Here is a 23,487-nt window from a genome sequence, read left to right as displayed (position 1 = left end):
GTGTCGTCAGCGAACTTTTGCATGTGGCAGGACTCTGACTTGTATTGGAAGTCCGATGTATATAGGCTGAACAGGACCGGAGAAAGTACAGTCCCCTGTGGCGCTTCTGTGTTGCTGACCACAATGTCAGACCTGCAGTTCCCGAGACGCACATACTGAGGTCTGTCTTTAAGATAGTCCACGATCCGTGCTACTAGGTATGAATTTACTCCCATCTCTGTCAGCTTGTCCCTAAGGAGCATAGGTTGGATGGTGTTGAAGGCGCTAGAGAAGTCCAGAAACATAATTCTTACTGCACCACTGCCTCTGTCCAAGTGGGAGAGGGATCGGTGTAGCATCTTGATGATGGCATCCTCCGCTCCCACCTTCTCCTGGCATGTGAACTGCTGAGGGTCGAGGGTGTGGGGAACCTGTGGCCTTAGGTGGTGAAGCAGCAGCCTCTCCATGGTCTTCAGAGAGACAGGCTGGAAGTCATTCAGCTCACTAGGACGCGATACATTTGGGACTGGGGTGATGCAAGATGTTTTCCAAAGCCTCGGGACTCTCCCCTGTTCCAGGCTCAGGTTGAAGATGCGCTGTAGAGGACTCCCCAGCTCCAACGCACAGGCCTTCAGCAGTCGTGGCAATACTCCCATCTGGACCTGCTGCTTTGCTGGCACAAAGTCTCCTCAGCTCTCTGCTTACATGGGCTGCTGTAATTGTGGGTTGAGGGAAACTCTCTACTATGCTGGTATAAGCAGAAGGATGGGTGGAGGGTACAGTACTCTGAGGTGAGAGTAGGTTAGGGTGGTCAAACCTGTTAAAAGAAGTTGTTCATCTGGTTTGCTCTCGTCACGTCTCTCTCGATGGTGGCACCCCACTTTGAGCTGCAGCCAGTGATGATCTTCATCCCATCCCACACTTCCTTCATGCTGTTATTCTGCAACTTCTGCTCCAGCTTTCTCCTGTACTGCTCCTTCACCGCCCTGAGCTGGACTCTGAGTACCTTCTGCACACGCTTGAGCTCATGCTGATCACCGCCTTTAAAAGCCCTTTTCTTCTGGTTCAAAAGGCCCTTGATGTCACTTGTAATCCATGGCTTGTTGTTAGCATAGCAGCGTACAGTTCTTACTGGAACTACAATGTCCATACAGAAGTTGATGTAGTCAGTAGTGCAGTCAACAACCTCCTCAATGTTCTCACTATAAGATTCCTGCAGAATATCCCAGTCCGTAGTTCCAAAGCAGTCTCTCAGAGCCTGCTCTGCCTCAGGGGACCACTTCCTGAATGAGCGTGTGGTTGTAGGTAGCTCCCTCATTCTTGGTTTGTAGTGAGGCTGAAGCAGAACCAGGTCATGATCTGCTTTCCCAAGCGCAGGCAGCATGGTGGTGCTGTATGCGTCTTTAATGTTTGCATACAGTAGGTCAATAGTCCTGTTTCCCCGGGTGTTACAATCCACATACTGGGAGAAGGCAGGTAATGTTTTGTCCAGCGTCACATGGTTACAGTCTCCAGCAATTGGCACAAGCGCCTAGGGGTGCTGCGTTTGCAGTTTAGCAACATCAGAATGGATGATGTCACTCGCTATCTCCACGTCTGCCCAAGGAGGGATGTAAACAATGATGTGTCCAAGCTCTCTGGGCAAGTAATAGTGACGCAGACTTACGGCCAACATTTCTATGTCCCTGCAGCAAGAGGAGATTTTAACGTTTACATGTCCAGAGTTGCACCACCTTGTATTGACATAGAGAGCGAGTCCACCTCCTTTCTGCTTTCCACAGGTATTTGCGTCTCTGTCCACTCTAACTGTGCTAAACCCGGGTAGCTCCATGTTAGCATCTGGGATGTTAGTTGTTAGCCACGTTTCACTAATACACAACAAACTGCATTCTCTGTAGGTCCTGACATTTTTCACCAGCGTAGCCAGTTCATCGATCTTATTTGGTAGCGAGTTCACATTTCCCAGGATCAAAGAAGGCACCGAAGGTTTGTAGCACCACTTTCTCGCTAGAAGCTTGGCTTTTATCTTAGCGCCGGCTCTGCTGCCATGATACTGTCTTCTTACCTCGTCAGGTAAATGGGGAACTACACCAGCGCAGGCATTTGTTCACAGCGCTTGAAGTTGACTACTTGAATAGACGAGTCTCGGCATATAAAAATCCATGTCCAAGTAGAAAAAAGTAGTAAAAATTGTCCAGGGAATGAGTCCACATAAAAAAGTGGTAGGAGTTAACAGTGAAATAGAGAAAAATACAAAAAAAAGGTAAAAAGATAAAGTCATACACGGAGCTGCTTGAAAGGCTGCCACTCGCGGCGGCGCCTGAGTCATTTTATATCATTAATCTGTTGGTCTGTAATGTTCTTGCTTATCTTAATGATTCTGTCATGAACAGTTTTTGCCGATAGTGGAGTATCTTTATTTTATTTTTATTTTTCAATCTTGATTTTTGAAGTCTGAGTAGAGATGTTTGGCTAAATTTAAAAAGCACCTTTTTTGTGTTTTTTTTTTAAATATTAAAATATGTATTCTCCATCCAGGAAATGTTTTTCCATGCTTTGCAATCTCACGAGAAAAAGCAAAACTCGCTATGGTCACATTACTTGATTGTATCCAGCTGCTGAATGTTGATGTTTATTATTGCAAAGAATATTTTTTTGCAAATGCATTGTGCTTTGTTAAAAAGTGACATTTGAGATTTTTTTTTTGTTATTGGATAACTTTTCAAGGCAAATTTTGTTGGAAGACCCATAGAGTTTTTCATAAAAGCATCATTTTCTTCCCATTTGGCTTTAAATTCAGTGTTTTCATCTTGTACTTTTTGCTGTATTCTCTTAGTTGCAATCTTGCCATTCAAGGGATGCGTAGCAGCACAACGGTGACTAATATTACAACATTGTTCATTTCTGTAGAAGTAGTCTTCACCATTACCCCTCTTTCTTTCAGTAATGTTTGTTTGGCTCTGCAGCTGTCTCCCCTTCACTCTCCACTTTACCACTGTAAGTAACTGTGCTGACCAAGCAGTGCAAAATGTGCTCACCACTCTAAAGTCAGCTGGCTGACCGGAGCCTGCTCAGTGCCCGTCGCTCTGCCACAGATGTCAAACTGTCCAGCTCTGTGCCTGCAATAGAGCCTGCCTTCTTCACCAGTTTGTCCAGGCGTGAGGCGTCCCTCTTCTTTATGCTGCTTCCCCAGCACACCACCGCGTAGAAGAGGGCGCTCACCATAACCGTCTGATAGAACATTGCAGCATCTTATTGAAGATGTTGAAGGATGCCAGCCTTCTAAGGAAGTATAGTTGGCTCTGTCCTTTCTTACACAGAGCATCAGTATTGGCAGTCCAATCCAATTTATCATCCAGCTGCACTCCCAGGTACAGTGGAACCTCAGTTCACGAACGTCTCGTTACACGTACAAATCGGTTTACGACCAAAAGTTTGCCAAACTTTTGCCTCGGTTCACGACCACACACTCGGTATACGAACAAGCCAGTTTCCCTTTCGGTTTGTACATGTTCAGTCTCTCCCTGTGCATTTCCTGTGCAGCTAGCAAGAGAGCACGACACACACACACACACAGGCAGCGGGAGAGAGAGAGAGAGACGCACGCACACACACAGGATTAACCTTAAAATGTTTATGAAGGCCTGGGAAGGTGTGGTGATGATTTATCAGAAAAAGTACATGAAAGAATTAGGAATCCCAATAAACGTTGAAGCGTACATCCAATGTCTGGTACTGAAGAAAACTCTGAAGAGCATATCATTTGACCGAAGATGTAATCTCATCGAATGACTTTGAGGAAGATGTAGATAATGCGGTTAAGTGCGACAGAGGCCTGTGATGAATTGGATATATTCTCATCTAGCTAAAGAAATGTCTAAATGAAAAATATTAACCCATAAATAAATTATCTTTACAAAAGTATTATCGAATAATATGTTAAGACATTAAAATGTGAATGCGTCTTTCGTTTTGAGAAGAGCTGCAGCCATGTAGTCAAAGAGCTGCGTGTGGTTTGTGAGCTGCTGGCTGCTGACCCCTGGCTTACTAAGTCTTATCACTTTAATGTTAACCGAATATTTACCTAACCTTTTCATGGGATACACTTAAATAAAACTTACCAATTTTGTGTAGGCCTTTGAATTGTGATTGAAAGAACACATCAGTGATATTCAGTGGGTAGAATTTTGGTTATAATTCCTCCCGAGAGTCAACTTTTTTCATGGTTTGCATGTTTAGACCACTTTTAATTCTTCAGTTTTTACTGGTGTAAATATCGTGTAACAAAACATGCAAGTATAGTTTTAAGTTGTTTGGCTACCATTGAAAAACCTTAGCCAATCAGTTTTATGGTTGTATGATCATTAATCTTTCAGTTGGTGGCTAAAGCAAAACTGGAACTTCACTACACATGAAGCCTTGGAGTTTATATCGTAAACATAATACAGTGGAACCTCGGTTTGCGAGCATAATTCGTTCCGGAAACGTGCTCGTAGTCCAAAGCACTCGTATATCAAAGTGAATTTCCCCATAAGAAATAATGGAAACTCAGATGATTTGTTCCACAAATGATTAATACAAAATATAAAGTAAAAATACATAAAACAAATTAACCTGCACTTTACCTTTGAAAAGAATCATGGCTGGTGTGAGTGAGTTTCTAAACTCTTGTGGGATTGCACCCAACGGGACGACACGTGGAAGAATGTCCCAAAGCAATCGCAGTCTCCCAGCGCTGTAGCAGTTCGCCGTAAAAGCGAATCCGAAAAGATCGCGGACATGCTATAAGCGCCTGCCATCGATGGGTGATATAAGGAACATTATAAATGTGCAGGGCCCTGCCTGACTGCTGTGTCTGTGTATAAATAACTGTGCTGTTGCTGTTTCAAGCTGAATAAAGCTGGTCTTGCTAAAGTACTGAGCCTCAGCTTCACGTTTTAGGGTGCAAGACGGGCACTCGCACATCACAGCACACACGCGCACGTGAGCGCACACACATAAACACACACGCGAGCGTGCGAGCGCACACAGTCACAATGCTAATGCTGTAGTAAACAGTATACACTCGTATGGATGTTGACTATTTGAGTGAGGCACGCTGACTTAGACGGAGAATAGGAGACGATTGCCCACAATCACGCAGCGAGAGAGAGAGAGTGGAACCATCAGCTCAGTTGTGATCACATGACGCTCAGCAGACAAAGCGTATACATACTACTCATACTGCAAGACCTCGCTCGTTTATCAAGTCAAAATTTATTAAAAATTTTTGCTCGTCTTGCAAAACACTCGTAAACCAAGTTACTCGCAAACCGAGGTTCCACTGTACTTCATGTTTCTATAAGCTTTTCAAGTTATTTCTCAGAATAAACTCAAGTAGTGTTATTAAATGGACTGGAAGGCGATGTGTGCTTTTACTAAATATTTAGGTTATGCTGTTTCTAAAGGAAGGGAACAATGTAGGGATTTTATCTCTTCAGCTGACCTGGTAGTGTCTGACAGTTAATAAGGAGATGTTGAAAGAACTCTGAGGTAACCTGGGCAGTCCAGTTCAACAAGTTCTCTATCTACTAGGGATCCTCCGATCAGGTTTTAAGGCTGATAACCAATCACCGATTTCAATCAGACAATTTGTTTCTTACTAAAACATGTGCTGTTGACACACAGCAACAAATAATAAACACAGTGCAAATGTTTAAAAAAATGCCTATTATTAACTGTGTAGCAATTTCAAATTTATCTTTTTCCAATTAAAAGTGTAAACTGCTGCATTTTAAACAAGCTTGCTGTCCAAACTCAAGTGGTGTATGTTTTAATTTAAAGGACAAAATAATGGTCCTGAATACCTTAAAGTAGCTTTTCTTGTTGTTTTGTCTAGAACAGGGGTGGGCAGATTCAGTCCTGGAGGGCCGCAGTGGTTGCAGGTTTTTGTTCCAACCCAGTTTCTTAATTAAAAAACAATCCTTGCCAATTATTTAATTTCATTGCGTGTTAGTGCTTTAACTCTGCTATATCAGGTAATTCTCATATCCTAGATTTTTTTTTCTTTCTAAGGATATCATCCAAATGATTTGAAGTCTAAAACAGACAAGTTATTCTCAGTGCTTCACTTTTTTTCTCTTCACTTTCCTTCCAAGTATTTAATTAACCCCAATAGTGCATGATAAATACACACAAGTGTAAATGGTAACAAGCTAAATGGAGAAATGCTGGTTTCTTTTGTAATTTGCATCTTATTGCTAATAAAGAGCAATTAAAAACCGAGACTACAGCTGTTTAAGACTAAAACAAGCAATAAGGGTTCAAAATCTTAACAAGCGAGACAACTAAAGTGAAGCAGATGTGTTACTTGAGCAATAAGAGCTTCTTATTAAGCAACTGGGTTGGAGCAAAAACCTGCAGCCACTGCGGCCCTCCAGGACTGAATCTGCCCACCCCTGGTCTAGAATGACTTCTCTTTGTTTACACTACAGGAAGTTTGCTGCAAAAGGGGGAAAAAAGATGCTTGCTGGCTCAACTACCATAATATGCTGCTTAAAGGAACACTGCAACTTAATTACAGTAAAACGTAGAAAGGCAGGGGCTGAAAATATTGTTTTTTGTGATTGGCCTTTTTACCAATAACTGATCAATTATTTATTTTTTTTCAGAGAAAATTGCCTGATTTTGATCGACGGCAGATCTAACAGAACAACTCTAGTTATTTTTATACAGTGGTGCAGGGGGCTATCCCTTGGAGTACGGAGTATATGTTTATTTATATCGACACTTTGTCCTGCCAGTCGACAATGGATGATATCGAGCATTAGCTCAGCCCTAGAATTTACCCTTTCAAAGTTGGGGGTAGCATCTTGCAGATTTATCTTCAACGTGCTTTTCTCAGTCCATTTCTTTCTGTCAACCATATTTTGATATGTAAAATAGTTACCACAATTTACAGCAGTGGTACTTTCCTTTAGACTGATTTAACACAGCCAGAAATTTGTTAGTTGGTAACAAAATTTCAATAGTTAAAAGGTAGTTTCACATTTATTTTTTTATTTATATATTCATCTGCCAAATTTTATCCATTAGTGATCTTGCATATTAATTGTTTATATTAAAAAGCATTAAGATAACAGAAGATAATAGAAATGTTCTTTTTTGATGCAATCATGATTTAAAATAATGAAAAAGTAGAAAAAAAAATACAAATGCTCCACTGTAACCTGTGGGTCAGCTTCTTGCAGTACCGTAACCAAGATGAGCGTGGCAGTTAAGGACAAAAGACACCAAGCAATGGAATGGTGGAAAGGCAAGTGCTTTTATTATAAAAAAAAAAAAAAAAAATCCACAAAACAAGTGTCCCAAAATGCAGTGCTCAAAAATGTTCAATAAATAAATTGTCCATAAAGTGCTCATTTGGAGGTTAAAATCAATAAATACAAAATTCTGTTAAAAATACGGTTAAAACAACGCAGTGCAGGAAACTCATTAAAAAAACCAAAAGCCCTGGTGCCTTCCTTTAAAACTTGTGCCTCTCCGGCTTATCCTATTCGGACCTTGCAGCCTGGAAAGACGTCAGCCAGCAGGTACAGACACCCATCTCATTTGGCCAGAGTCCCCTGCTGCCAATCCCACGGCATCCCGCGGGCAACCACTGAGCACTGCTCCTCCCAAACCAATGCCAGTTCAGGCTCCACCGTGCTCAGGTGCTCTGTAATTCCATTGCTGCTGTCTCAAAGGATCCTCCCGGTGAGAGCACCTCCTGAGTGATAACCACTTACTCCTCCTTGGGGCTCTATTCCTGTCCACCTGCTTCCACTCTGTTCACCAGCTTGTTTCCTCTCTTTCTCCTGCCTGCTTCTTCGCCCATCTTTTAACCTCCGCTGTCTTCTTGACTTTTTTTTTTCTTTCCTTTCTTTTGATCTTGCGCTCCCCTTTATAGGGTGTGGAGCTGTTGTAGGTGTGATCGCTTGATTCTGCCCCAGGCTGATGATAAGGCAGTCTGACTGCCTGCATGTGCCAGCAATGCAATGCAATGCAAGGACAGCTGACTGCCTAGCACCAACCCAGAGATGGAGTGTCTTTGGCAGACTGCTTGCACCTGGTCCCACTCCCCAGTGCGAGCGCTTTCATTATTTATTAAATTGCCCAGTTTTTCTGAGTTGTGGACCCGTCATACCACATGCAGTACCAAAGTATATTCCCCTAAGTGCTTAACTGATGGTTGTAATTAGTAATTATATACTTGGTTATATAGTGCTTTGCTCAAACTTGACAGAAAAAAAATACTCCAGCTTGGTACTAAGAAATTAGTATTGTTCAGGCCAACACATTAGCTCCTCTGCTTTGTTATGTAGTTGTCATTTCCAAAATCTGCCTCCACTATCCACCACACTATCCAAAATCCACTAAATATGTGGGTAAGCTTGAGAATAATAGATGGTCCTTTTTTGTTTCTGAAGACAGTATGTGAAGAAAAATTGGGCCTCTGTATTTTTCGTCCTGTTGAAGCTGTTATGTACATTGTGTTAGTGGATCTACTTTTTTGTGGTGTATGTATACTGTTAACCATTATGTGTGTGTATGCGCATTGATATGTTTTCTTAGATATACAACAAGTAAATAAAAAAAGAAAAACATGGAAAGCGGTTATGATATAGCGTTTCTTAATTTTATATAAGGTAGAATGTGTAAGACACAACAACTGGCAACAAGGTTTACATGCACCTTTGTTTTCACCATACTATCGAACCAAAAACTGAATTTGTACGGAGCTATTTGAGAGCTATTTTCAAGAAAGCAATGGGGAGGAACGAGCGTCGAAAAACAGGTGCATTCACAGGAGTCTCTTTACCCAGGATACGCAGCGTAAAAAAGGAGCTGTGAGTAAAGCAAATTAAACAAGCAAAAAAAAAAAAAAAAAAGTGAACAGAGTAGAGAAGAAAATGTCTGGTTGTGTGGGGAAAATGGACAGTTTTGATAGTTCGGTGGAGGACTGGGCCACGTATGTTGAAAGACTAGAACAGTACTGCCTGGCGAATGAGATTAATGACGGAAAGAAAGTTGCCGTGTTACTTAGCTTAATGGGAGCTAGAACCTACAACTTGCTTCGCAGTTTAGTGGCACCTCAAAACCAGCCGAGAAAACATTCAACCAAATAGTGGAAGTCCTCCAAAATCATTTGAGCCCTAAACCGCTTGTAATTGCAGAGCGTTTTCACTTTCATAAACGTAACCAAACAAAGACGGAGACTGAAACGGATTACGTAGCAGAACTGAGAAGGCTCGCAGAGCACTGTGAATTTGGAGAAAACTTGTCAGATTCTTTAAGAGACAGGCTTGTGTGTGGATTGCACAATGAAAATATACAAAAACGACTCTTGACTGAGCGTACATTAACCCTACCTCGTGCTGTAGAAATTGCAGTGTCAATGGAGACAGCCGCTAAAGATACTCTTGAGCTGCAGCAAAAGATCGCGACAGAGTGTAACACACATAAATTGGAAGTGACACACACGAGAAATGCACCCTGCTACAGATGTGGGAAAAAGTCACACAATGCTTCGGAGTGCTGGTTTAAAAACAAAGTGTGTCATCAATGTCAGAAACCAGGGCATATTTAGAAAATGTGACAAAAAGTTCGCAAAGAATAAACAGAAACATAAAAACGTGCATGAAATGAATACTGCCACATCAGACTCTTCTGAACACAAGCTAGCTTGCTTTGATATCTATGCACTTAAAGAGGCAGACAGAGGAATCTTGTGGGTGTCCCTTGAAGTGGAAGGCGTGCCTTTTAAGATGGAGCTGGACATAGGGTCAGCCCTGTCAGTGATCTGCTATAAGGATTATAAGGAACATTTTGCACATTGCATCCTGGAGACAGTCTCTGTAATGTTGAAAACATGTACTGGTGAGAAAGTAGCACCCTTGGGAACAATTAATGTAAATGTGAAATATACAGGGAAAACACATACATTGCCACTTTATGTAATTAAAAAAGGGGGTGTACCACTGTTGGGACGTGAGTGGCTGAAGAAAATACAGTTGGATTGGCAGTCGATCAAAGCCATGCAAACAATAGAAAAATCAAACAACCAGTCCATAAATAACAGTTTTAAAGAGGTACTTTCACAGTATGCACAGGTTTTTTGGGATGGCATTGGCACATTAAAACATATGAAAGCCCAGATTGTATTAGAAGATAATGCAGTGCCAAGGTTTCACAAGGCAAGGCCAGTGCCATATGCCCTACGCCCCAAAGTAGAAGCAGAATTGCAAAGGCTAGAAAGAGAAAGCATACTGACAAAAGTGGAATGGTCTGAATGGGCAACACCAATTGTGCCAGTCGTAAAGGGTGATGGCACTGTGCTCTTATGTGGTGACTTTAAGGTGACAGTGAACCCAGTGTTAAAAACTGAACAATATCCCTTACCCCGTATAGATGATATATTTGCATCTCTGGGCAGAGGAGAAAAGTTTTCGAAAATCGACCTTGCACAAGCATACCTACAAATGGAAGTGGAGGACTCCTCCAAAAAGTATTTGACTATTAACACTACTAAAGGCCTGTACCAGTATAACCGTTTGGTTTTTAGAGTTGCTTCAGCACCAGCCATATGGCAGAAGGCCATAGAACAAGTCTTACAGGGCATTCCTGGCACTCATTGCTACCTTGATGACATTCTTGTTACAGGGGCTGATGACAGGGAGCATCTAGAGAATCTAGGAAAAGTCCTGAGCAGATTAGCAGATTTTGGCTTGAGAGTAAACAAAAATAAGTGTGAATTTTTCAAAAATTCCATTGAATATTGTGGACACCAAATTGATAAAGAAGGCTTACATAAATGTAAAAACAAAATTGAAGCCGTCCTGAAAGCACCGAAACCCCAAAGTGTGACTCAATTGCGGTCATTTTTGGGACTGGTTAATAATTATCACAAGTTCCTTCCAAATCTTTCGACTGTTTTGCATCCTTTAAACAGTCTGCTTGCAGTGAAACAGCATGGTGCTGGACTAAAGACTGTGAGCGTGCATACAAAGAGGCAAAATCTCTTGTAACATTTGACAACATGCTAACTCAATATGACCCCAACTTGCCATTCCAGCTTGCATGTGATGCCTCTCCTTATGGTATTGGTGCCTTTGTCACACAAGTTCACTGATGGTACGGAACGGCCAATTGCCTTTGCCTCAAGATCCTTAACTTCAGCAGAGCGTAATTATGCCCAAATTGATAGAGAAGCCCTTAGTTTGGTTTGGGGAGTTAAGAAGTTTAACCAATATTTATATGGGAAACATTTTACCTTGCTGACTGATCATCGACCATTGTTGTCCATCTTTAATCCATGTAAAGGTGTCCCAGGTATGGCTGCTGCACAACTTCAAAGATGGGCATTATTTCTTGGGGCCCACACTTACACTATTGCATTCAAAGGTACAGAGCATCATGGTAATGCTGATGGACTGTCGCGGCTTCCATTGGAGTTATCACACCCCAGGAATTTAGCAGAACCAGTAGACATGTTCCAAATGGCTCAGGTAGACTCATTGCCAGTCTTGTGCTCTGACATCCAGCGAGAGACGCGCTGCGACGCAACACTTTCTAAAGTTTATGAACTGACAGTTAAAGGCTGGCCATCCAAGGGTAATGCAACTTTATCAGCCTACTCATTACGACGTGACCAACTGTCTGTAAGTCAAGGTTGCATTTTGTGGGGCACACGTGTTATAATTCCACCAAAACTTCGCACCAAGGTCCTTGAGGTGCTACATGAAGGGCACTTAGCTGCAAGCCAGGTTCTTCATCTTTACTACCCCTATGTCTGGTGGCCTGGCATTGATCAGCAGCTGGAAGACCTCACAAAGACATGTAATGGGTGCCAGCAGACTCAAAGGTCACCAACGTCTGCACCACTTTACCCCTGGGAATGGCCCACCACCCCTTGGCAGCGCATACACATTGACTATGCTGGCCCATTCTTTGATAAGATGTTTCTTATTGTTGTAGATGCCCACTCTAAGTGGCCAGAGATTTTCTGTACCACTAAAGCAACTACCATAAAGACTGTGGAACTCCTATGTAACTTGTTCTCGCGTACAGGAGTACCAGAACAAATAGTAAGTGATAATGGTAGCCAGTTCTTGCCTGAAGAGTTTAAAACCTTCCTCAGGAAAAATGGAATACAACACATTACCACAGCACCATACCACCCTGCAACGAATGGTCTTGCTGAGCGTTTTGTGCAGTCCTTCAAACAGTCCATTAAGGCAATGTCCTCTGAAGGAATATCACTACAGCACAAAGTGTCCAAGTTTTTACTGGCTTATCATAACAGCACCCATTCGACTACCGGACAAACACCTGCAATGCTTTTTCTAGGCCGTCCCCTGAGATCCCGCCTGGACTTGATGAAAACTGACCTACGTAGGCATGTCCAACAGAAGCAGGCCACGTGGAATCAGAGTCAAAAGTCACAAATCCTGCGTACCTTTTGTGTGGATCAGAGAGTTTTGGCTCGCGATTATCGTAACAATGACCGGTCATGGCAGCAAGGTGTCATTGCCTCACAGACAGGACCACTTACTTATGCTGTAGACATTGGGGATGATGTTGTCTGGCGTCGACATACAGATCAATTGTTAGACACTACTCCTTCTGACAACCACCAACAGGAAGAAGTTTCTCAGCCAACTGCATTGCAGGACATGGCTGTACCAGAGTGTGATGGTCAGGAGTCCACCAACACCACAGACAACCAGGAAACACCGCAGCCTGAGAGTCAGGACTCAGTTGGTAGTTCTAGCTCAACATGCACTAGACGTTACCCTGACAGAGTTAGGAAACCTCCTAAAAGATTTGAATGTTAAATTTTATATGCAGTTATAGTTAAAAAATATTTGTGAGAATATATATATATATATATATATATATATATTTTTTTTTTTTTTTTGATATAGCTTCAGTGCTGCGTGGGAGGAGTTGTTATGTACATTGTGTTAGTGGATCTACTTTTTTGTGGTGTTCAGTGCATCCTGAAAGTATCAGTTTTTCCACATTTTGTTATGTTACAGCCTTATTTCAAAATGGATTAAATTAATTTTTTTCCTCAGAATATTACACACAACACCCCATAATGACAACGTGAAAAAAGTTTACTTGAGGTTTTTGCAAACTTATTAAAAATAAAAAAATTGAGAAAGCACATGTATATAAGTATTCACAGCCTTTGCCATGAAGCTCAAAATTGAGCTCAGGTGCATCCTGTTTCCCCTGATCATCCTTGAGATGTTTCTGCAGCTTAATTGGAGTCCACCTGTGGTAAATTCAGTTGGTTGGACATGATTTGGAAAGGCACACACCTGTCTATATAAGGTCCCACAGTTCTTGTCAGAGCACAAACCAAGCATGAAGTCAGAGGAATTGTCTGTAGACCTCCGAGACAGGATTGTCTCGAGGCACAAATCTGGGGAAGGTTACAGAAAAAATTGTGCTGCTTTGAAGGTCCCAATGAGCACAGTGGCCTCCATCATCCGTAAGTGGAAGAAGTTCAAAACCACCAGGACTCTTCCTAGAGCTGGCCGGCCATCTAAACTGAGCGATCGGGGGAGAAGGGCCTTAGTCAGGGAGGTGACCAAGAACGCGATAGTCACTCTGTCAGAGCTCCAGAGGTCCTCTGTGGAGAGAGGAGAACCTTCCAGAAGGACAACCATCTCTGCAGCAATCCACCAATCAGGCCTGTATGGTAGAGTGGCCAGACAGAAGCCACTCCTTAGTAAAAGGCACATGGCAGCCCTCCTGGAGTTTGCCAAAAGGCACCTGAAGGACTCTCAGACCATGAGAAAGAAAATTCTCTGGTCTGATGAGACCAAGATTGAACTCTTTGACATGAATGCCAGGTGTCACGTTTGGAGGAAACCTGGCACCATTCCTACAGTGAAGCATGGTGGTGGCAGCATCATGCTGTGGGGATGTTTTTCAGTGGCAGGGACTGGGAGACTAGTCAGGATAAAGGGAAAGATGACTGCAGCAATGCACAGAGACATCCTGAATGAAAACCTGCTCCAGAGTGCTCTTGACCTCAGACTGGGGCGACGGTTCATCTTTCAGCAGGACAACGACCCTAAGCACACAGCCAAGATATCAAAGGAGTGGCTTCAGGACAACTCTGTGAATGTCCTTGAGTGGCCCAGCCAGAGCCCAGACTTGAATCCGATTGAACATCTCTGGAGAGATCTTAAAATGGTTGTGCACCGACGCTTCCCATCCAACCTGATGGAGCTTGAGAGGTGCTGCAAAGAGGAATGGGCGAAACTGGCCAAGGATAGGTGTGCCAAGCTTGTGGCATCATATTCAAAAAGACTTGAGGCTGTAATTGCTGCCAAAGGTGCATCGACAAAGTATTGAGCAAAGGCTGTGAATACTTATGTAAATGTGATTTCTCAGTTTTTAAATTTTTAATAAATTTGCAAAAACCTCAAGTAAACTTTTTTCACGTTGTCATTATGGGGTGTTGTATGTAGAATTCTGAGGAAAAAAATAAATTTAATCCATTTTGGAATAAGGCTGTAACGTAACAAAATGTGGAAAAAGTGATGCGCTGTGAATACTTTCTGGATGCGCTGTATGTATACTGTTAACCATTATGTGTGCGTATGCTCATTGATAGGTTTTCTTAGATATACAACAAGTAAATAAATAAAAAAAGAAAAACATGGAAAGCGGTTATGATACAGCGTTTCTCAATTATATATAAGGTAGAATGTGTAAGACACAACAGAAGCTGATAGCTGTTATGGCTGCAACAATGCATTAGTCATTCAGTGATTTCTTGTAGCCATTCTGCTTGTTAGGAGTGATTGTGATCTTAATATAAATTTATGCAGATCACTTTATAAAGCATGTTTATGAAGGTCATAACAAGGTTAATGACCATATTGATATTACCTCCAAATACCTGGCAATACTGAAATGAACAATATCATAGTTGAATGAAATGATACTTCCTCTGCCTTAGCAGTGTGTTCATAGTTATTAATTTTGAGAAAATTAATGACAAATCCATGTTACCGCATTAATGTGTAGTTACTGAATTTCTTGTAAAGAGGACAAAAAAAAAATCCTATGGCTAACATTCAAGTGCAACTCCAAAATGTGTATGAGCATTAGCAGTGTCTGCTGACCTCTGAAATGCGAAGTATGGGAACACTGATCGGTTGTGTAGTTGCTGCTTGTAAATTGCCTCTCCTAAATGTAGCACAGGAACAATTGAGCTTGTTAGAGAGAATTGTGTTTTGACAATCTGAGAAATTGCTGCAGATATTGGAAAAGGTTGAACTTCTTGTCCAATTTTTTACACATTGTAGTAGAACTCCATCACACCAAAGTACTTTCATATTTATACAAACATTGTCTATACTGTCCACTTTAAGATAATTAGAATGCAAAATCTAGTGTTCTTTTAACTCTATTTATGAAATGCAAGTGGACTCACCGTGCCTTAACTTTTATTAAATACAAAAGGGCACAGACTTAAAGGTTAGCACTTAGCGGGATGATCATCATGATTGATTTTTGAATGGATTTCATGTATGCATTACAGACATGTAAAGTGTCCTAATTCAACTTTTCTCTTTGAAAGGCCATGTTTTCCAATTGAAGGCTGCATCATTGCACAATTTGTAGGGGTTTCTTGTATTCCAGATGCTCCATGAGCAACAATTGTAATGATATAGCAAAAAAATGCACATTAATTACAAACATGCATGTAGTAGCACTTAGGACTTTATACTCTTCTTTCAAATATGTTTGAATATTTACTTAATAATAATGAGTATTCAAACCCTACTTTTTGTATACTGTAACAGTTCTACTCCCCACCTCTAATTCATAGTGTTTTTTTCACCATGCTATCGCTTGTTTCATTCAGCACTACTACAGTATTTAACTTTTCTGCCTGCAAGACGCTGAAAGTAAACATATTTGCCACCAAATAATGGTTGGTCTCATTATTTCTCAAAAATAAAAATAAAATATTCATGTATTCTTTATAAGCTTGCATTATAGTTAAAGTAGGCCTTTTATTGTGTTTGTTTATTTACAAAACAAAGGTTTTTTTCCCAGATTTGAGATGAACTGTTTGGGATTTTTACATAATGTATAAAATATTTTAAATAAATATATGCATTTTTTGCTTGCATGCCGAGTCGCATGCAGACAGTCATTTTATGGCAAATGTGCATTCAAATCTGATACCTGCTTCCACACCTCAAATACAGTGAAGTTCCCTGTTGCATTGGTCATTCTATCCGTGTCAAGCAAAAAAAAACCAAAACTATTTATTGTAGCATTTTTAACACATTGTCAGGACTGCATTGACTGTAAGCATTCTAGTTCTCGATGTTATGCTCTTCACCTCTGGCTTGCTCCATGTACTCTGTCTTATCTTATTTTTTCCATGTGGAAACTGGCACAGGCTGTCTGTTAATTACTGCAATGACTTCCACTGTCAGATATATTTCTGACTCTAAAAATTGCCATTGACAGTGAGGAAAACTGTAAATGCCCTGTGAATGGTGGTTGATCTATTGGGAGCTTGTTTGTGTGTTTCACCTATTGCTTACTAGATTATCCGAAGAAGGGAAGAAGACTTTGGTTGTAATAATTAATGTGTATGTGAAATTTGACAGTAATCTACTTTTTGCTATAAAAATTTAAATAGGCCAATACGTCAAAGCTATATTAAGATATCTGCTAACAGAACTATTTTGTTGAAATTTCTGCACATTAATTTTAAAATATATAAGAACTTTAAGCATGACTACAGGTACAAGTGATTTCTTTCTCTTTGTTCCTTTTAACAGGTTTATCCCTTTTCAGTTTATTTGTGAAAAGTAAACACAAACTGGATACCCAGGAACATAAGGAAGGTACTGGTCAAATTATTGTAAGACATACAATCCAAATGGAGATCAGAGACCAAACAACAATAGCAGAGGATAGCCGGCAAACTGAGGTAAGTTGTACTTGCAGGGTTTGTTTGTGTTATACTTGGTAAGTGGTGTGAAACTAGAAAATTAGCTGTAATGGGTTTTTCATTGGATTGTCTGGTTTTACTCCCACATCATAAAACCTATGTATTGCATAAATAGGCCTCGTGTGGGTGTGTGTGTGTGAACATTTTGACTAAGTTGTGCCACTTGGAAGTGTCTTGGCTACTGTTATTCTAAATTTGATTTTTCAAGTAAGAAAATGGAGTATAACTGTAGTAATTTAACATGTCAGTTGAGTGCCCTGTTGTTGTGCTTCTGAGGCTGTTTTAATTGGTTCTGAAAACTGCTCAACTAGATGTCTTGTCCTTCCTTTTATTCTGCTAGGTCTGGGAATGGTTTAAATTAGATGTAACTGTTGAGGTCTATCTTGAAATACAATAATATAACTGAAGCCGATTCTGCTGGTTATTGATAGTATTAGATCATTAGATTAATTTTCTTTAGGATTTTTTTTTATTTTTTAAATCAGATGTACATGATTGGTTTAAGTACTAAGTTCAGGGTATGCTATTTATGGCTCTGAGCATGAAAAACATTTAACAAATAATTATGCATGGTGAGGGAAATATGTTTCCTTTGTTTTGTAGATACAGTGCTGTGCAAAAGTTTTAGGCAGGTGTGAAAAAATGCTGTAAACAAAGAATGCCTTCAGAAATATAAATAATGATTGTTTATTGTTATCAATTTACAAAATGCAAAGTGAGCGAACAAAAGAGAAATCTAAATCAAATCAATATTTGGTGTTACTACCTTTTGTCTTCAAACCAGCATCAATTCTTATAGGTACACTTGCACAAAGTCAGGGATTTTGTAGGATTATAGTCAGGTGTATGATCAACCAATTATACCAAACAGGTGCTAATGATCATCAGTGTCACATGTAGGTTGAAACACAGTCATTAACTGAAACAGAAACAGCTGTGTAGGAGGCTTAAAACTGGGTGAGGAACAGCCAAACACTGCTACCAAGGTGAGGTTGTGGAAGACAGTTTCATGTCATGGCAAGATTGAGCACAACAACAAGACACAAGGTATTTATACTGCATCAGCAAGATTTCAAAGCAGACTGGGGTTTCAAGATGTGCTGTTCAATCTCTTTTGAAGAAGCACAAAGAAACGGGCAACATTGAGGATCGTAAACGCAGTGGTCGGCCAAGGAAACTTAGTGCAGCAGATGAAAGACACATCAAGCTTATTACCCTTCGAAATCGGAAGATGTCCAGCAGTGCCATCAGCTCAGAACTGGCAGAAACCAGTGGGACCCAGGTACACCCATCTACTATCCAGAGAAGTCTGGCCAGAAGTGGTCTTCATGAAAGAGTTGCAGCCAAAAAGCCATACCTCCGACGTGGAAACAAGGCCAAGCGACTCAAGTATGCACGAAACATAGGAACTGGGGTGCAGAAAAATGTCAGCAGGTGCTCTGGACTGATGAGTCAAAATTTGAAATATTTGGCTGTAGCAGAAGGCAGTTTTATTTGTTGAAGGGTTAGAGAGCGGTACAATAATGAGTGTCTGCAATCAACAGTGAAGCGTGGTGGAGGTTCCTTGAACGTTTGGGGCTGCATTTCTGCAAGTGGAGTTGGAGATTTGGCCAGGATTAATGGTGTTCTCAATGCTGAGAAATACAGGCAGATACTTATCCATCATGCAATAGCATCAGGGAGGCATATGATTGGCCCCAAATTTATTCTGCTGCAGGACAACGACCCCAAACATACAGCCAAAGTCATTAAGAACTATCTTCAGCGTAAAGAAGAACAAGAAGTCCTGGAAGTGATGGTATGGCCCCCACAGAGCCCTGATCTCAACATCATCGAGTGTGTCTGGGATTACATGAAGAGACAGAAGGATGTGAGGAAGCCTACATCCACAGAAGATCTGTGGTTAATTCTCCAAGATGTTTGGAACAACCTACCAGCCGAGTTCCTTCAAAAACTGTGTGCAAGTGTACCTAGAAGAATTGATGCTGTTTTGAAGGCAAAGGGTGGTCACACCAAATATTGATTTGATTTAGATTTCTCTTTTGTTCATTCACTGCATTTTGTTGATTGATGAAAATAAATGATTAACACTTCCATTTTTGAAAGCATTCTTTGTTTACAGCATTTTTTCACACCTGCCTAAAACTTTTGCACAGTACTGTACCTTTTGTGCATGAATTTCCCCAGTTCCTCTCTCCTATCAATCCTGTGTCACTCTGTTTATGCACACGTATGTACTGTGCATGTAGATGTAAATAAGTGGAAACTATCTCTTTAATGTGGAAATATACACTTAATTTAAATGGTCGGAGAAAGCGTATGTCTTAATAAAAATTGTCTGTATTGTGAAAACATGTAAACCTATGAAGCTGCTTGAGGAGTAAAAACAGGTTTGTCGAGGTGTTATTTAATGGCTCAGGTTTTTGTCCTCTTGTTTTGCTGTCTTCTTGCTATTTAAGTTAACGCAATGAAGTGAGGTTAGTGTCAATGTTGCTAGTACTACTACTGATATGCAGAGGTGGGTAGAGTAGCCAAAAATTGTATTCAAGTAAGAGTAGCGTTACTTCAAAATAATATTGCTCAAGTAGAAGTAAAAAGTAGTCATCCAAAAAATTACTCAAGCAAGAGTAAAAAAGTATTTGGTGAAAAGACTACTCAAGTAGTGAGTAACTGTTTGATCATAATAAATGACTTAAAAATATAAAATAATGTGCAAATTCTGCTATTTCCAAATAATAAAATAAAAAATGAGTAAAAATAAATAACATCCTTACAAAATAAAGATGCACAAATAACACACAGTTCCAAATCTCAGTTTTTCACAACAAAGCTTTTGAAGCCAATACCTACAGTAGGTAACATGTATGTTTGAACAGTACAAACTACTTACAGAGACAAGATATACTGTACACTGACAGTATAATACTGCATATTCACTTGCCCTCCAATGGCACAGCTGATAGAAAATAACATTAGAACAAGGCAGGTTGTGCACGTACAAGAAGTCTCACTTTACCTTGACTGTCTGTGTCTGTGCATGTATGGTTAAAACGTGCTTGTTCTTCACTCAGTGAAGTGATGGTTAAGCTTCAGCAGGAGTTGGCTCTCATTTTTCATGTACAAGTGGAAACTTGCAAGTAACTTGGTTTGCAAGTGTTTTGCAAGAAGAGCTAAAATTTTTAATAAATTTTGACTTGATAAATGAGCGAGGTCTTGCAATACGAGTAGTCCATGCACGCTTTGTCTGCCGAGCATCACGTGATCACAACTGAGCTGATGGCTCTTCTCTCTCTCGCTGTGGGAACATCCGTACGAGCGTATACTGTTTACTACAGCATTGTGACCACGTGTGTGTGCTGTGATGTGTGAGTCCCCGTCTTGCACCCCAAAACACAAAGCTGAGTCTCAATACTTTAGCAACACCATCTTTATTCAGCTTGAAACAGGAACAGGGCGGTTATTTATTGTAGCGGGATCTGCCACTCTCCTATACACAGACACAACAGTCAGGCAGGGTCATGCCCAGGTTAGTGGCCAAGTAATACAGTGCCCTGCACATTTATAATGTTCCTTGTATCACCCATCAACGGCAGGTGCTTATAGTATGACCGTGATCTTTTCAGATTTGCTTGGGTGCTGTGGTTGCTTCGGGACACTCTTACGCGTGTCGTCCTGTTGGGTGAAATCCCACAAGAGTTTAGTAAGTCACTCACACCAGCCATGATTCTTTTCAAAGGTAAAGTGCAGGTTAATTTGTTTTATGTATTTTTACTTTATATTTTGTATTAATCATTTTTATACGAATAGTTTTGAGTTGTGGAACGAGTCATCTGAGTTTCCATTATTTCTTATGGGGAAATTCGCTTTGATATACGAGTGCTTTGGATTGCGAGCATGTTTCCAGAACGAATTATGCTCGCAAATCGAGGTTCCACTTATATTCTTTCTTTCCCTGTCCGCTGTCTGTGAGGAGTGGTCATATGACTGCATGGCTACGTCTGATTTGTGAAACGGAGCCATGTGATTATTGTTGCTATGTATGATTGGTGAAACGGAGTCTTGTGATTATTGTTGCTACATCTGATTGGTGAAACAGTCATGCAGTAGATCCACTGGCGGCTTCTCTCTGGCAAAAATATAGCATATCTAATGGAAAAAAGTAACGATTCGAGTGTTGCCCAATGTAGCAGAATAAGAGTAGCATTTCTTCTTCACAAATGTACTCAAGTAAAAGTAAAAATTATGGTGCAGTAAAACTACTCTTAGAAGTACAATTTTTTTAAAAAGTTAGTGTAAGTAAATGTAACGGAGTAATTGTAACTCGTTACTACCTATATCTGCTGATATGTTGCTTTGTTTGAAATTGATGTAGCCAAAATTGACCTCTTAAAACCAGAAACACCTTGGCTGATCTTTCAAGTTATAACTTGTTTAAACAAACACTACCAGAAATTAAAGTGTTTTTGTAAAAATGTATTTGTCTTACATGTAGTAAAGTCATACTCCTAGTGCTTTTTTTGAATTAACTGATTATGCACTATTGTTAGATAAAAGCTTAATGAATACTCAATAAAATAAGATACCTGTGTTTGTCCTTGGGGGAAAAATGTTACTGTAGATGCAAAGAAATTCACGTCTCATCCTCTGGGAAGATAAAGTACAAACCTTGTTGAAGGATTTCAGTGAGTGTAGAGACAAGATGGTCAAAAAATTGATTTAAAGATTTCATTAGATGGCTTGACCATTGATAAGATGTTTATATCTTCACAAGAACAAAATGGTGTAGACTTATATTTTTTGGATATATTCAAATCTAATAGTTTTGTCTGTGGAACCTTTAATAATGGATTTAATAAGTGTAACATTACATCTTTCCATTTTATATTGCAATTTACAGGCACTTTTGCATGGAAACAGGACTGCAGAATTGTCTAAAGACTACCATTCATAAATCTACCATCCATCCATTTTATAAACCCACTAAATTCAGAGTAGGGTTATGGGGAAGCTGGAGTCTAACCCAGCAAAAACCGGGTGCAAGGTGGGAATAATCTTTGGACAGGTTGCCAGCCCATTGCAGTGTGAACACACACAGCAGGGGTCAATTTAGTATCACCAGTCCCATTAACCAGCATGTTTGTTGGAGAAACAAACAGAATTAACAGGCATTAAATAAACTTAATTGGGGACTTAAAGCTGTGGGGTTTGTTAATTACTCTAGTTTGTAGCAACATAGACTCTGGGATTTTTATCATTTAGTTAATGCATCAGGCTTCCAGAGTGAAAAGCCATGGGCATGTTACTGCACTATATAATTGTTACAGAAAGGTAAAGGTTTTCTTTGTACAGTATGCAAAGTTAGCTGGCAAGTTAGGACTGGCCACTTGCTTCCAGGCTTCCTGCATATTTTAAAAGCTTTGGCTATGCACTTGTCAAGCCAGCTTTTACTGCAAAATGTTGTCAGCGACTCAGTTAGAACTATAAAAATCAAATGGTATCTCTCTTAAATATTTATGGATTTATATATTATAGAGCATATCCTATTAAGTAAAATGAAAATTATTCCCTAAATCGGAGATTCCTAAACATTTACAGCTCAATATGGGCTCTCATGACAAACCATAAAATGTCTGCTTCCTCTCCAAAGACCAGACCATCATGACTATTCTGAAATAAGCAGAGAATTTCTCTGTAGTAATCAACTTAGATAACCTGAGAAAATATGCATATGCAGGCCATAAGCATGTAGGAAATCATTATGCAAACCTTGTAAGTCTTTATTATTGTATCTTACAAACTTCACATTTGTCTTGTGGACAATTTAAGAAATGTGTTTGGGCAGCATATTTTTGTGCCAGTAAAATTAAAATGACACTAGGAACCAAAAATAATCACAGTAATCATCAGAACAGTCCTAAACATGAGTTGGCATTAACATGATTATAATACATTCATGCAGATTTTCCAAAGAAAAATAAATTAATGAATAGCTGGTGCAGATGAACAGATGCCAAATACTGAATGTTTGGCTGTAGGCAGGAGAGTTAAAGGTGGAGGTCTGGCTCTACATTATACTCGTCCTGCATTTAGTCTTGAGTTTCCACCAAGACAGAAAATCAGTTTCACAATGGTATGGTGTAAGAAAGTGCATCAACAATTACACTCTTTAATCCAATATATAAAATACTCTGAGTAACATGTAGCTGAAAATGTTGCTCTTTTGAGCTCAGATTTGTGAGGCCTTCTTAACATGGATTTGGAAAAAAAAAAAAATCAGTCTAGATGAACTGAACATCTAGAGCCAGAAAATAGTTATGCAATTGGGTTCTCAAACTTTGAAGATGCTACATAGTCATTTAAATAATGGAAGCTGATAAATCATTTGTTCATTTGTTAAAAAAAATGTAACATTTTAAAACATGTCGAATATGTCATTGTGTCACACACATCCAGTTTCTTGATTGTGGCTTATGTTTTACTTTGGACTT

The 23,487-nt window shown here is 40.0% G+C and overlaps 1 protein-coding gene across 1 annotated transcript in view; it reads left to right on the top strand.

Moving 5' to 3' along the window:
- The window catches only part of LOC114642057 (adiponectin receptor protein 2-like), a 69,693-nt gene that overhangs the window by 9,180 nt on the left and 37,026 nt on the right, over positions 1 to 23,487 (top strand). Inside the window, exon 2 of the mRNA XM_051920600.1 lies at positions 16,827 to 16,978. Within this exon, the coding sequence (XP_051776560.1) occupies positions 16,928 to 16,978 (51 nt within the window). The 5' untranslated portion in view covers positions 16,827 to 16,927. The remainder of the gene's footprint in view (positions 1 to 16,826; positions 16,979 to 23,487) is intronic.

Source organism: Erpetoichthys calabaricus, chromosome 1, assembly GCF_900747795.2.
Source record: "Erpetoichthys calabaricus chromosome 1, fErpCal1.3, whole genome shotgun sequence".
Taxonomy (NCBI): Eukaryota; Metazoa; Chordata; class Cladistia; order Polypteriformes; family Polypteridae; genus Erpetoichthys; species Erpetoichthys calabaricus.
Note: the sequence above shows the minus strand (reverse complement) of the source record. Positions and strands in the feature narration are given on the sequence as shown.